Source organism: Thunnus maccoyii, chromosome 23 (genome assembly GCF_910596095.1).
Source record: "Thunnus maccoyii chromosome 23, fThuMac1.1, whole genome shotgun sequence".
In the NCBI taxonomy this organism is placed as follows: domain Eukaryota; kingdom Metazoa; phylum Chordata; class Actinopteri; order Scombriformes; family Scombridae; genus Thunnus; species Thunnus maccoyii.
The window spans coordinates 20,290,295-20,302,120 of record NC_056555.1 but is presented as its reverse complement, the minus strand read 5'-3'; the positions used below and the strand labels follow the sequence as shown (position 1 = coordinate 20,302,120).

The window sequence follows — 11,826 nt, the reverse complement described above, 5'->3', positions numbered from 1 at the left end:
CTTAAAGTTTAAACATCTGTTGACTTGTCCACACCCAGATATGTGACCAGATACCTTGAGGGGTCAGTTCTGAATAAAGACACTGTGGAGAAGTGTACTGAAAATATTTGTGTAGCCTACATGTTGATGGCGATTAAGGACAAACCCCGGTACCAGCTCTTAAAGGAATTTGGCACAACTTCACCTACTGTATTTCCAAAGTGCAACTTTTTTTCAGCAACTGAGAAACGCAAGAACTGAGACAAAAACATGCAGTCAAGGATGATGTCCTCTCTGCTGTGACACCACCTGAACGTCTCCAAAACTGCCTGTTACGTCTGTCTTGGATCAGAGAATGAACCCTCAGTATCCAGGACTCAGTTTAGTGTTTGTATATCAGGATGTTCACCTATATCTACCATTAGTACTGTAAAATAATCAATATAATCAATATCAGCACTGTATAATTATAAAGTTGGGGCGTCAAATTACAACTAACATTAAAATAGAAATCATTTATTTTCACATTAATAATGACTGTGGCAAGAACTCCTTTTCCTCCCTCTGAGACCGAACACAGTGGTCTGTATTCATCACTGTGTCCAAAGCAGGAGCATTAAATGAGTCACCTCAACAACCACACACAAAAGATGTTAAGGAATGAATATTTAAGCTGTTACCATTCAACCATCTGAATGTTTGAAAGCACTTTTATTCTAATAGAGTGTAAGCATGTTGTGTTGAGCCCTGTAAGAGCAGCCATGGCACTTTTGGAAACAAAGAAGCCAGAAATGTCAAAAAAAAAAAAAAAAAAAATCATCAACTTTGAAACACTCAGGAGAGAATAGACAAACAACGGTGCATCAACACTTGAAATAAGTTGAAAAATACATGTTTTCGCAGGAACATTATTAATATTTTAATAGAAATTAGAGCAGAACATTTAGTCCTACAAAAGCCTGGTGGGAAAACAGAAGAAAAATAAAGTATTAAATACATAAATCAGAGTGAGAGCCACATCCAAATGATTTTTGTCTTTAACCCAAAAAAAAGCATTAATAAACCGTGTTTAATCCTCAAAAAAAGTACAAGAAATACGTCAGTTACATTAAAAACATCTGGGTCATGTTGGGTCAAGTGTCGATTATAAACTTCAGGTTGGGAAGGAAAGAAAAGCCGCCTAGTGGGGACAACAAGCAACACATGTCCCATGTTTCTTGCTTGGTGTCAAAAAATATGGGAAATGTGTGTGAATACAAATGATGAACATACAAGAAAATAAACTAAAAAATTATAATAGATTGTTCACAAAATCCGTCTTGATCCCAAACTTTAAGCTGAATCTTGCTTCAGGTCATAGCTGCTCTTCTTCTTGCTGTCTTTAGATCTACTTTTTTCGGGGATTTACTCACAACTACAGAAAATTCCTACGCGCTGTGAAGGCAGCAGCAGCAACAATCCAAATTACCACCGACTCATCCAGGCGTGGGGACTGATAACACTTCCATCCCTCTCTCTTCAGTGGGTGGGTGTAATTTTTCTTCTCCACATCACACCGTGGAGGACTCAGAGACACTTGAAATAATGTACCACTTATCTTTTTGAGCTTTAAAGGGAGAGAGAAAAAAAAACGAAAAACAGTGCAAGATGCTGCTGCTGTTGACTGTGCTGGTGATGTGCCTCAGCCCGAGCATATTGGGGCAACTGGAGGAACCCCAATTTGGAGATGATATTGATTCCGACTTAGCAGACTTTGATTTAGATATTGTGAGTAAGGCATTTAAAAGATGGAGATGTTGCACTTTCTGGTGTTTGGATTTCCTCACCTGACTATCTTATTGTGTCCACAGGCGCCGCGCAGGGTCCCTCGGCAGGTGAAAACTATATTAACAAAGGTAATGTCAACTTTTCTGCGGGTCTATGAAGCTATTTGAGCCTTGAGAGTGTAGATGTTAGTGTTTGTCTACTAAATTTAGAAATTAAAGGTGTTATAGACCTGAGTTTTTTTAATTAAAGAGAAGATAAACATCGAAATTTAAAGAGATTCATTGAAATTCAATTAAGAAGCAACCACAGTTTGTAGATAAATATTAATCTTGTGATCTGTCAATGCTCTGGGAGTTAATGAGTTAATGGTTTAAGCTTAAAGTTAATGAAACCCCCCCTTGCCAAAGCATTTGATTAGTGACCTGGAATGCATGACCTAGTTTAAGTTCTTTAGAAACACTGTATTTTGTCATTTTAAACTTGTGCGCTTTGGGCGTGACGCACAGGAGATCCGCCAAGCGCGCAGATGTGCCAGAGGAGCTGTAATGCGCTGGATCATAGCTCATGGGAACAAATTCCTCTGCCTCTGCTTGGTTATTGTAACTATGGGGAAACCCTGTTTTCCTTGGATGAGTCGTCTGAGGTGATAGAATATTAATTTGGAGAGCTGTTAATACGCACAGCAGGAGTGCGTAAAATCATTAGCGCAATCAGTGATCTTCAGTGGAAAAAAAATAAAAACAAATGCATAAACTTTTTCTTCTGAGCAGCAGAACAAACCTCACATCCAAGAACTCTCCATCAAGACCACCATCATCTCCCGCTATGCCTTCACCGCGGTGTACTGCGCCATGCTCAACCGGCACTCCGCCGCTGCTGAGGGCGTCTTCCAGTTTCAAATCCCCGCTGGCGCTTATGTCTCCAACTTCACCATGTAAGAGCACAATAATTCATAGACAGTGGATCTACAATCAGAATAGGATGATTAAAACATAATTAGGATACAAAGTGTGAATTTATATGCACATTTATCACCTGGAAACCTTGTATATCATTGAAAAAAACTGCCTTTTTAACCTTAAAGAACTTTTATTCTTGATATAATCCAGCAGGATTTGACAGAGTTTTATAAGAAGATGGAAAATATTCTGAAACCAATGCATGCAGAAAAAAAGCCTAAAATTAATGAAAGAAGGAAGATCTACTTGACCTTCCGTCAACTATTATGACCACAGTTCAACCAGAGTTGTGAGCAAATCAACCAAAGAGTGATTTTGCTTTCTTGGATTGTTTCATTTGAAGGATTTTAAGAAGCCTGAAGCTGTTTAAACAACCAGTATTTCAGGAAAAAAAAGGGCAAAAATTAAAGAAAAGTCAGAAAAATGAATATGTTTTTTTGTAAAGTAAATATTTCCATCTTGTGACCCCTCGGATTTATCTTGACTCCTGACCTAGAGGTTGGAAACAACTGCTGTGCAATCATGTTTAGCAATCAGCCACCCTCGAGTCCTGGCATGAATAGCATTAAAATTGAGAGCAGAGATCGAGCCGTGAATGCCAGAAATCTTTTTAGAAGCCACAAACAAACCAAAAAAGTGCCATTCAGAGAGAAGATTCATCCTTCTAAAGACGGTTAAATTATCTAATAACAACATCATCATGTCTGTCTTTGCTCTAATTTGTCCCAGAAAGTAATTCAATTTTGCAAATTTGAAAGCTCTGGAAGATATTTTATGGAGGAAATTTAAAGCAGGATTTAATGAAATGACAGATGCTGTAAAAGCTGGAGGGATTTTAGTCCCATTGTGCCTCTCATGTACTACTATTACATTCAAGTCCCAGTGCAATCACTGAATATCTGATTCTCCAAAAAAGAAATAATTGGCAATCTTTGAAAAACTCAGAATCTTGTTTAGCAACCTAATCGCTGTCATGAAGATATTTCCTCCTCCTCCTCCTCCTCAAATACTCTTCTAATCATCTGGTTGAAAGAGCATGTCGTCTCCTGCACGATAAAATCATTAGATGATAAGATGATAAGATTTTTAACCAGTTTTCCAAGTTGTGACTCTGTTTCCTAAACGAAACCAAGATAACAGCCAGAGAGAGACATATCCACATAAACCAAAATTAAATCATTATCAGTTATATTGGTAACAGTAGGAACATATGCCATTGGACGCTTAGCTCTGACTTGAATGTAACGGTAATATATAAGGGGCACAAACTGGAGCTTAAGGGATTTATGATGTTTCAGTTGCCATGGAGATGTGAGCAAAGTGCCTTTAAAGAACGGACAACTTTTTGTACTCTTAAACACCAAAGTTCATTCATGTGCAGGACTGTTAACCGTAAATTGGGAACAACAGGATTTTGTCCACAAATTCAGTCTTTTGTCCAAAGAAACCCCCAGTTAAACTGTGACAATAGGTGGTCCTGAATATGAGGAACCGCTCTAATCCTCGACCTTTGACCCCGTGCACCAGGATCATCGGAGGGCGTGTCTACCAGAGCGAGGTCAGGCCGAAGCAAAAGAGGGTCAAACAGGAGAACGGCAAACCCAAGAACAAAGAGTCAGGTGACGCAAGGTAAGACGAACCTGAGAGAGACTGTGTGTGTGTGTGTGTGTGTGTGTGTGTTTGTGCACGTTTGAATATGTGTGTGGCCACTCCTGCGGTCTGATCCCCCCTCAGGCGTCTCCTCCTAATTACACAGCAGAACTCGCGCCCTCTAATGTTCCTATTTTGCGAACAAAGATTAATAAGATCCCGACTAAAACCTCTTCTACCACAACTAGGCAATCACAGAGAGCAAGTGTTTTACGTGCAAGTGTATATGTGTGTGTGTGTATGTGTATGTGTGTGTGTGTGTGTGTGTGGGTGTGTGTGAGCAGACTGAGGCGAGTCTGGAGTAACATCATCGCTCCAGAGACAAGAATTGTCATATAAATATGCGTGTGACCCCGCTGAGCCAAAGGGTGACATATGGAAGAAGTGACATCACATTTCCATCTGTCAAGGCGAAAAGTGACATTTCATAAAATGAGATTTTGTGATTCACTGACTCCGCTGTAAACAGCAGAGCAGAAAAGGAAGGAAAAGGGGGGGGGGGGGGGGGGGGGGGGGGGTGAAATGGAATATGTGAGATTAGACAGAAGCAGCACTTCCATATTCATAACATCACCACTTGGACCGCTCCACGTCTTCTGTACTCCTCCCTTTCCTAATTGCTGCAATGTTTCCCTTTTGCTGTCATCTATATTTAATATTCTGTCTGTTTACAGCTTGTGCTCTTTCAATTTCAGTTTATTTATCATATTTTTATCCAATCTGCTAACACTCAAATGTGAAGAGGGCCTGAGTCAGAAAAGCAGCATCATGGCACCTGTTAAAGCTTCATACTTTTTAACATATAATGAATATTTAGCCAAAACACAATAAATATAAGTGCACCAAAACACACTATCAAACCAGCAGTTTAAAAAAAATCTGTTTAAATTTGTAATATTAAAGCCACTATGTGTAGAATTTGAAAATTTCGAACTTTTGCATCCCCTAGTGGCTGTAATAGAAATTACACTGTTGCAGATAATAAAGCACATACACCAATCTGATCCAGGTACATTGACATTGAAGGGTTGAAAGCAATGTATAGACAGCACAGATTATCATTGGGATTGTTTAATTTGTCTACAAACAAAACTCATAAATAAGCCTAAACATATGAGCTTTTAATTAAACAAGAGGTTGCAAAGTTTTTCAAATAATTTTCCATTTAGCGACATGTTGATGAAGGAGTATGCAAATTAATTTTTGACCTCCCTGACCTCTGAAAATATATTACTGACATCATAAAAAAATCTGCTTATCTGGAGAAATAAATGCAGCAGATAATGACAGTAACAACAACAACAAGAAACTATCATTTATCTAGCGTGGAATCAATTAAAATGATCATGTATTAGAATTTATAGTATCAATCCCCTCCATTTCCATTACTACCAACTTTTTCCCAAAGCATACTAGCATTATTTTAATATATATTTCTGAATGCACTTTTCACTGTGATTGATAATGTGTAAGTTTCACATTTGAAGCTTGATATTCTCCCACTACCACACAGAGATGAATGGCTGCACAGAAGATATAAAATGGGCATTTAAAAACATAAAAAACTACAGTAGGGTTTGGAAAGCGAGCAGTAATTTAAAGCAACTATTTACATATTCCAGAATTTGGCGCCATCCATTGATAGTATCAAAAAAGATACATAAAGTATGTAAATGTTATTTGTAGCAGACAGGCTAACATGCAACACACAAGCATAGTTGTTTAAATATTTTTGATAGCCAGTATTTTGAACAGAAATCTATTTTATCTGCATAATCCTCTGGTGAAGTACTGCTGACATTGAAGTGAACAGGTTCTCCCGCTCTTTCATCCCCCTCCAGTCCTGAGCCGGAGGTGGAGGTTTTCAAGATGTCGGCCAGCATCCCGGGTCGGAACAGGGCCATCTTCTTGCTTACCTACGAGGAGCTCCTGCAGCGCCGCCTGGGACACTATGAACATGTGACCAGCCTGCGGCCCTTGCAGTTGGTCAGCCGCCTCAGCCTGGACGTCACCATCGTCGACCACTCGACAATCACAGACTTGCAGGTGCTGCCGCTCCGCAACGGCAGGAGCAACAGCAGGAGCAACGGCGCTGCATCTGCACCTAAAACACCAGGTTTACAGATGTCTTACCATTTCATCATATATTTTTATCTCATGTATATCACCTGTTCTTGTATTTTTAATTTCATGCTACATGTTTAAGCAAACAAATATGTTTTAAAATGGCATAAAGTGGGCATACCACACACATAATAACTGTAAATATCATAATCTACTCTTTATAGATATCAAATTAAAGGGAAAAAAGGTCACAGCATCATTTTTAGAGTGCCCTGCCACCAATTCAGCTCCGCATTTGGGTCAGGGCCACTTGACTTGTTTCAGAGTTTTGTTCTTGATCCAGTTAAAACACAGACCTGCTTCCTGTTTTGTTCTCCAGCCAAGCCCGAGCTTCCTGTCACCACTGAGATCGCAAACGAGAACAATGTCTGCAAGATTACCTTCAGCCCCAACATCATCCAGCAGGCCAAGATCACCACCAACGGCAACCTGGGAGACTTTGTGATCCGCTACGATGTCCAGAGAGACATGGGGATCGGAGACATACAGGTGAAGAGCACGTGATGTGAAAACCAGACGGTGGAAAAGCATTAAAAATTGAATAGTTTTCATATTTCTAATGCATGCACACAAATTTCCCATCCAACTACACACACACGCATACATCCACCCACCTGTTAGTCATTAATTTCTCTGGCTTCCTGCCACAGGTCTTACTCTGCTGCCAAACTCTTGCATCTGTCTTCAGAGCAATCTTAAGTTTGCCATTCATACACAACTACTGCACCTGGTCTCAATGCCGCTCACTGCTGTATGTCTGTCTCTCTTTCCCAGGTTTTAAACGGCCATTTTGTCCACTATTTTGCTCCCAAAGACCTCCCCGTTGTACCCAAGAACGTGGTGTTTGTGATCGATACCAGCGCCTCCATGTTGGGGACCAAGATGAGACAGGTAAAGCAGCACGCTCAGTTGAAAACCAGTATACAGGAAGACATTCACAGTGTGCAAAATTAAACTCAGCCATCATTGGTAAGTTCTACTATAATTGGAGATGGAGAAAGTTTTGGATTTTATTCTTAAAGTACCAGTATTTATGCAAGTTTTAGCACATTTGCTAAAATTTGTGTTCAAGTTTACGTTTTTGATTAATACATTTCCAGCCATTGGTTTTAGATCATGTCCAAATTGTGTGAAACGTACTTTGCATAGGTAACATTCATTACTGCTGCATGGTAATACCACTGAAAACAGAAATAGTTTTGAAGTCCCTCCTATGAAGGCACATTTAATCGCTTATGTGAAGCTCCAACATTCGGGATATGAGAGTTGACTTTTAAACACTACTGCATTTATGAACAGTGTTGTCAGGAAATTTAACATGGAAGACAAACAACATGCAAACATAAACCATGATGAAAAAATAAGGTGAATTTGGTGGCATCTTACATTAAATCTTAAATCAAGACTGTCCTCCCGAAAGAAACAACAGCATCAAACGTTTGTAAAAATGATCTTTCCATAATCCTATTTTTTGTGCCAAACCTAAACAAACCATATCACCAGAAAGCATTTATTTTTCAGTGATTTGTAACCGTTTTGGAAGGTACAGACGAATTATGTCATCCTCCAGATGGGAGCATTGGATCAGAAAACACTGATACATTTACGAACGTATTTCAATATTCAGTTGTTGACTTGTTGTAAGACACTGGTTCCCGACCTGGGGGTCCCAACCTCCACTAGGGGTTGGTAAAGCTTGATGGGGGGTCGCAAGGTCCCCTTGATTTTAAGAGGTGTAAGGTTTTTGGTTTTAGGGTTTTTTGATACATGTCTCACCATTTAATTCATTTATCTGAAGAAAACAACACAATTTAAGTGTTATTTAAAAGGTTTACATCTGTATTAATGAAGAAAAATAAACAAAGACGTAACTTATAACTTAGTTACAAGGATATGGATGTAGTGTAGAGGTGAACACAAGTCATATCCACAGAGGCTTCATGCTCTGCAAGCCAGCCAAATAGCCTATTCCTGCATTACAAAAGTAGGTAGTTAAAACAACCAAAGAGCTAATGGAAAAACGGCCAATTAGTCTTGAGTGGACTCAACAGTAAAATAGGTTTCCCTTAAGAGAAAAGGTTGGGAACTATTGTTATAATTAGGTGTGAATGGGATAAAATATGTAAAAACATCAGCATGGTCCTTTAAATTTTGATTTGTCACTTCCAGTTTCTGCTAATGTTCATTCTTGACTCCAGAATTAAATTTGAGCAATTCTGATGGGTCTTAATTAGAGTAGACATCTGCTGCAGCCCGTCTTTGAAACTAAGGCTGATTTGTTCGGTGTGTTTTCACTATAAAAATCTTATTTAATGCAGCTATAGCTTCGACCTTGGAGCAGAATTCCAGATATGAAATCATTTTTACTTTCACAGAGTGTGTCAAGAGAAAATGTGAAGACAGGCTTGCCTCCATGTGAAGCAATTTACAATGTTTTCTTGCAGAAATTCAACCGTTGCACTGAATCAGAAACCTGACAGCCCACCTCCTCACACCCACACTGGAATATCAATATCAGACCTTTTCCCCCATCTGCAATAGCAGGAAAATCCCTCCCTCCCCCCTCTGGTCAGACTCAGAGCTGATCTCTGCAGCTGCCATGAGCGAAGAGTGCAGAAACAGACAAGAGAGCAGAGAAACTGAAAAAAACATTAACTGCCAGAAAGAAAAGTGGAAATATACTGTACAAGGCCGTGCTGTGAGGGAGGAAGGTCAGGGTCTATGGGGTAATGGAACTTTCTAGACAATAGCACCCTCGACCCCTTGATCTATCCCCCCACCCATTGCCAGCCCCCAGTGGGCCGCAGGAACAGAACAACAAGTGTGTTTTGATGTGGCACCACAATAGAGGGTTTCAGTATGGGTCAGTCAGTGGTTCTGACCCCTGCTGTATACAGCCCATATAGACATCTGTAAACCCCCCCAAGTGCCAAATTATACATGGCACCCACGCTCAGGGCTGCAGATCTGGAGATGATGACACTGTGAAGCTGCAGGAATGACAAGCAGGAGGAAGTTTTTAAGTTTATTTAAAAATTATTTGATGATTTTTTGTTTGTCTTTGTATTAGAATGTGGACATCCAAGACAAGCCCGTTTTGAGCTCTAAGAGAGGGACAATCTAATGTAGACAAAAACATAATTTTCTTGCAGGAAACAGCTCTTTTCTCCAGAAAATGATTAACTTTCTGGTGAATTAATGTTTCACCTGCAACTGAAGCTCTTTCAAACTCTCTATTTTGAGATATAAGTACTGAAATACTCAGTTTAACTAGCTTACTGTGTCCATACAATGCTGGATGCTAGTTTTCAACATCAGCAGCAGCGACATGTGTGTTTAATTGATGGGATGTGTAGCATTACAATATAATAAGCATGACTGAACCACAGAGATCATAACCAGGTTGTATATCCAGAGACTCGGCATAAATTCAACATATACAGAATATAAGTAAAGTAAATATTGGCACAAGATGTAAAATAGTTGTCCCGCCAGCAGTATAATTATCACAAACCCATATCAAGACCTTTGGAATCAATTATTTCTCTTTCTCTATGACTCTCTCTCTCAGACTAAAGACGCTTTGTTCACCATCCTGAGGGATCTGCGTCCCGGTGATCACTTTAACTTCATCAGCTTCTCCAACAAGATCAAAGTTTGGCAGCCGAATCGTCTCGTACCGGTCACACCCCTTAACATCAGAGATGCCAAGAAGTTTATTTACACGCTGATGCCCACTGGAGGTGAGACGTTACTTCAGCGCCAATGGAAAAATGAATGTCTTACCGTGTTCCAGTAGTTTCTCATAGTCTTCTTTACCTTTACATTCCTGTATGCTCAGTCAATACTGTCTGTACATCTGGTAGATGAATATGATTCTGTTTGTTGTTTTAATTTTATCATCAGCAGTTGCCTACATTGAACTCTTAACTTGAACCATGTGTTTTTTATGGTTTGCTCAATACTTTTCCTGGACAGAAAATGGTGTCCCCATTAAAAAACCCATAGCACTCACTCTACTGGTACTGTAGGCTGAAAGTGGAAAAACACATTTTTTATAAGCTTTCACTTTCATTTTGCATAAGGTCAATAAAAACTATAAATTTTGACTTAGTAACTGTATTTCCATTTCTTTGACATTTTCATGAGCAACAATCTCTCATGACGTCCCTCCAATGCAGGCACAAACATTGATGATGCCATTAATACTGGCTCCACTCTGCTTCGTGAGTACCTCTCGGGCCCTGACGTCAGCCCCAACAGCGTCTCCCTCATTATTTTCCTGACGGATGGACGGCCCACAGTTGGGGAGATCCAGTCCACAACGATCCTGGGGAACACCCGCTCAGCTGTGCAGGAGAAGTTCTGCATCTTCACCATCGGGATAGGGAATGACGTGGATTACCGGCTGCTGGAGCGCATGGCTCTGGAAAACTGTGGGATGATGAGACGCATCAACGAGGAAGCTGACGCCAGTGCTATGCTCAAAGGGTGAGAATGTGTTTTCTGCTCTGTTTCTCCATGAAGCCAGTATATATAGAAGTTTTACATAAAACATCTCTACCCTCAAAGCCCATCTTATCCTCCAAACTAACTAACTAACTGTTAGTTGGACTTTCCAAGGTGTCTATATGATGACAATCTTAAATTACTAAAAATAGCGACCAAATTGGGGATTTCTCACTATCTGAGCTTCATGGGGGTGACCAACCTGGAAGGATGTGGACAACAAATCCAATGGTGTTAATTATGACAGAGGAAATGGAGAAAACATCTTTTATATCCAAGTTAAAAAATTATCTGAAATTGCTCTTGAACTTGCTCTTGAAACTGGACTGAAACTGGTCTAAGACCAGTCTGGCAACGTGGTCTGGAAGTGGTCTAAAACTGGTGTGAAACTGGTCTAAAACTGATCAAAGACTGGCTTGACAATGGTTGGTGCTAGACTGGATCAGCCAGAGGGACGATTTGCAAAACCTCACCTTAACCTAACCCCACTTGCAAGAGTTCATCCCTCTGTCTGTTCCAACCTAGCATTTACCCTTGACAATGTGGTCTGGAAGTGGTCTAACACTGGCCTGAAACTGGTCTTAAAGTGGTTTGAAAATGTGGTCTAAAACTGATCTTAATCTGGCCTGACACTGGAGAAAAAGTGTACTAAAATCTGTGTGAAATTGGTCTACATCAATCTGGAAATGGTTCTCAATTGCTTTGACAATGTGGTCCAGATGTGGTCTAAAATTGGAATGAAACTATTCTAAAAGAGGTGTAAAACAGATCTAAATATGGCCTGACACTGGAGAGAAAGTGTACGAAAATCTGTGTGAAACTGGTCTAAAATTGGTCT

At 39.9% G+C, this 11,826-nt stretch overlaps 2 protein-coding genes and 1 long non-coding RNA gene across 4 annotated transcripts in view; 1 reads left to right on the top strand and 2 right to left on the bottom strand.

Annotated features, from left to right (window-relative positions):
* Positions 1-1,019: 1,019 nt before the first annotated feature.
* Positions 1,020-11,826, top strand: part of itih5 (inter-alpha-trypsin inhibitor heavy chain 5) — an 18,811-nt gene continuing 8,004 nt past the window's right edge. Inside the window, exons 1-9 of one of the 2 annotated variants that reach the window (XM_042403359.1) lie at positions 1,020-1,746; positions 1,830-1,874; positions 2,517-2,680; positions 4,233-4,334; positions 6,197-6,471; positions 6,799-6,968; positions 7,254-7,370; positions 10,051-10,222; positions 10,661-10,970. In XM_042403359.1, coding sequence (XP_042259293.1) covers positions 1,627-1,746; positions 1,830-1,874; positions 2,517-2,680; positions 4,233-4,334; positions 6,197-6,471; positions 6,799-6,968; positions 7,254-7,370; positions 10,051-10,222; positions 10,661-10,970 — 1,475 coding nt within the window. In that variant the 5' untranslated portion in view covers positions 1,020-1,626. Of the gene's footprint in view, positions 1,747-1,829; positions 1,875-2,516; positions 2,681-2,855; positions 2,995-4,232; positions 4,335-6,196; positions 6,472-6,798; positions 6,969-7,253; positions 7,371-10,050; positions 10,223-10,660; positions 10,971-11,826 lie in introns of those variants that run through there. The other variant, XM_042403360.1, reaches the window with a different exon arrangement.
* Positions 6,380-7,234, bottom strand: LOC121890809. Its single transcript, XR_006093933.1, has 3 exons — positions 7,094-7,234; positions 6,860-6,928; positions 6,380-6,459 (listed from the first exon to the last, which is right to left on the bottom strand). It is a non-coding gene; the product is annotated as an uncharacterized LOC121890809 (long non-coding RNA).
* The window catches only part of tmem110l (transmembrane protein 110, like), a 25,402-nt gene continuing 24,419 nt past the window's right edge, over positions 10,844-11,826 (bottom strand). The window contains exon 9 of the mRNA XM_042403363.1: positions 10,844-10,913. The gene's annotated coding sequence lies outside the window, so the exon portion shown is untranslated. The remainder of the gene's footprint in view (positions 10,914-11,826) is intronic.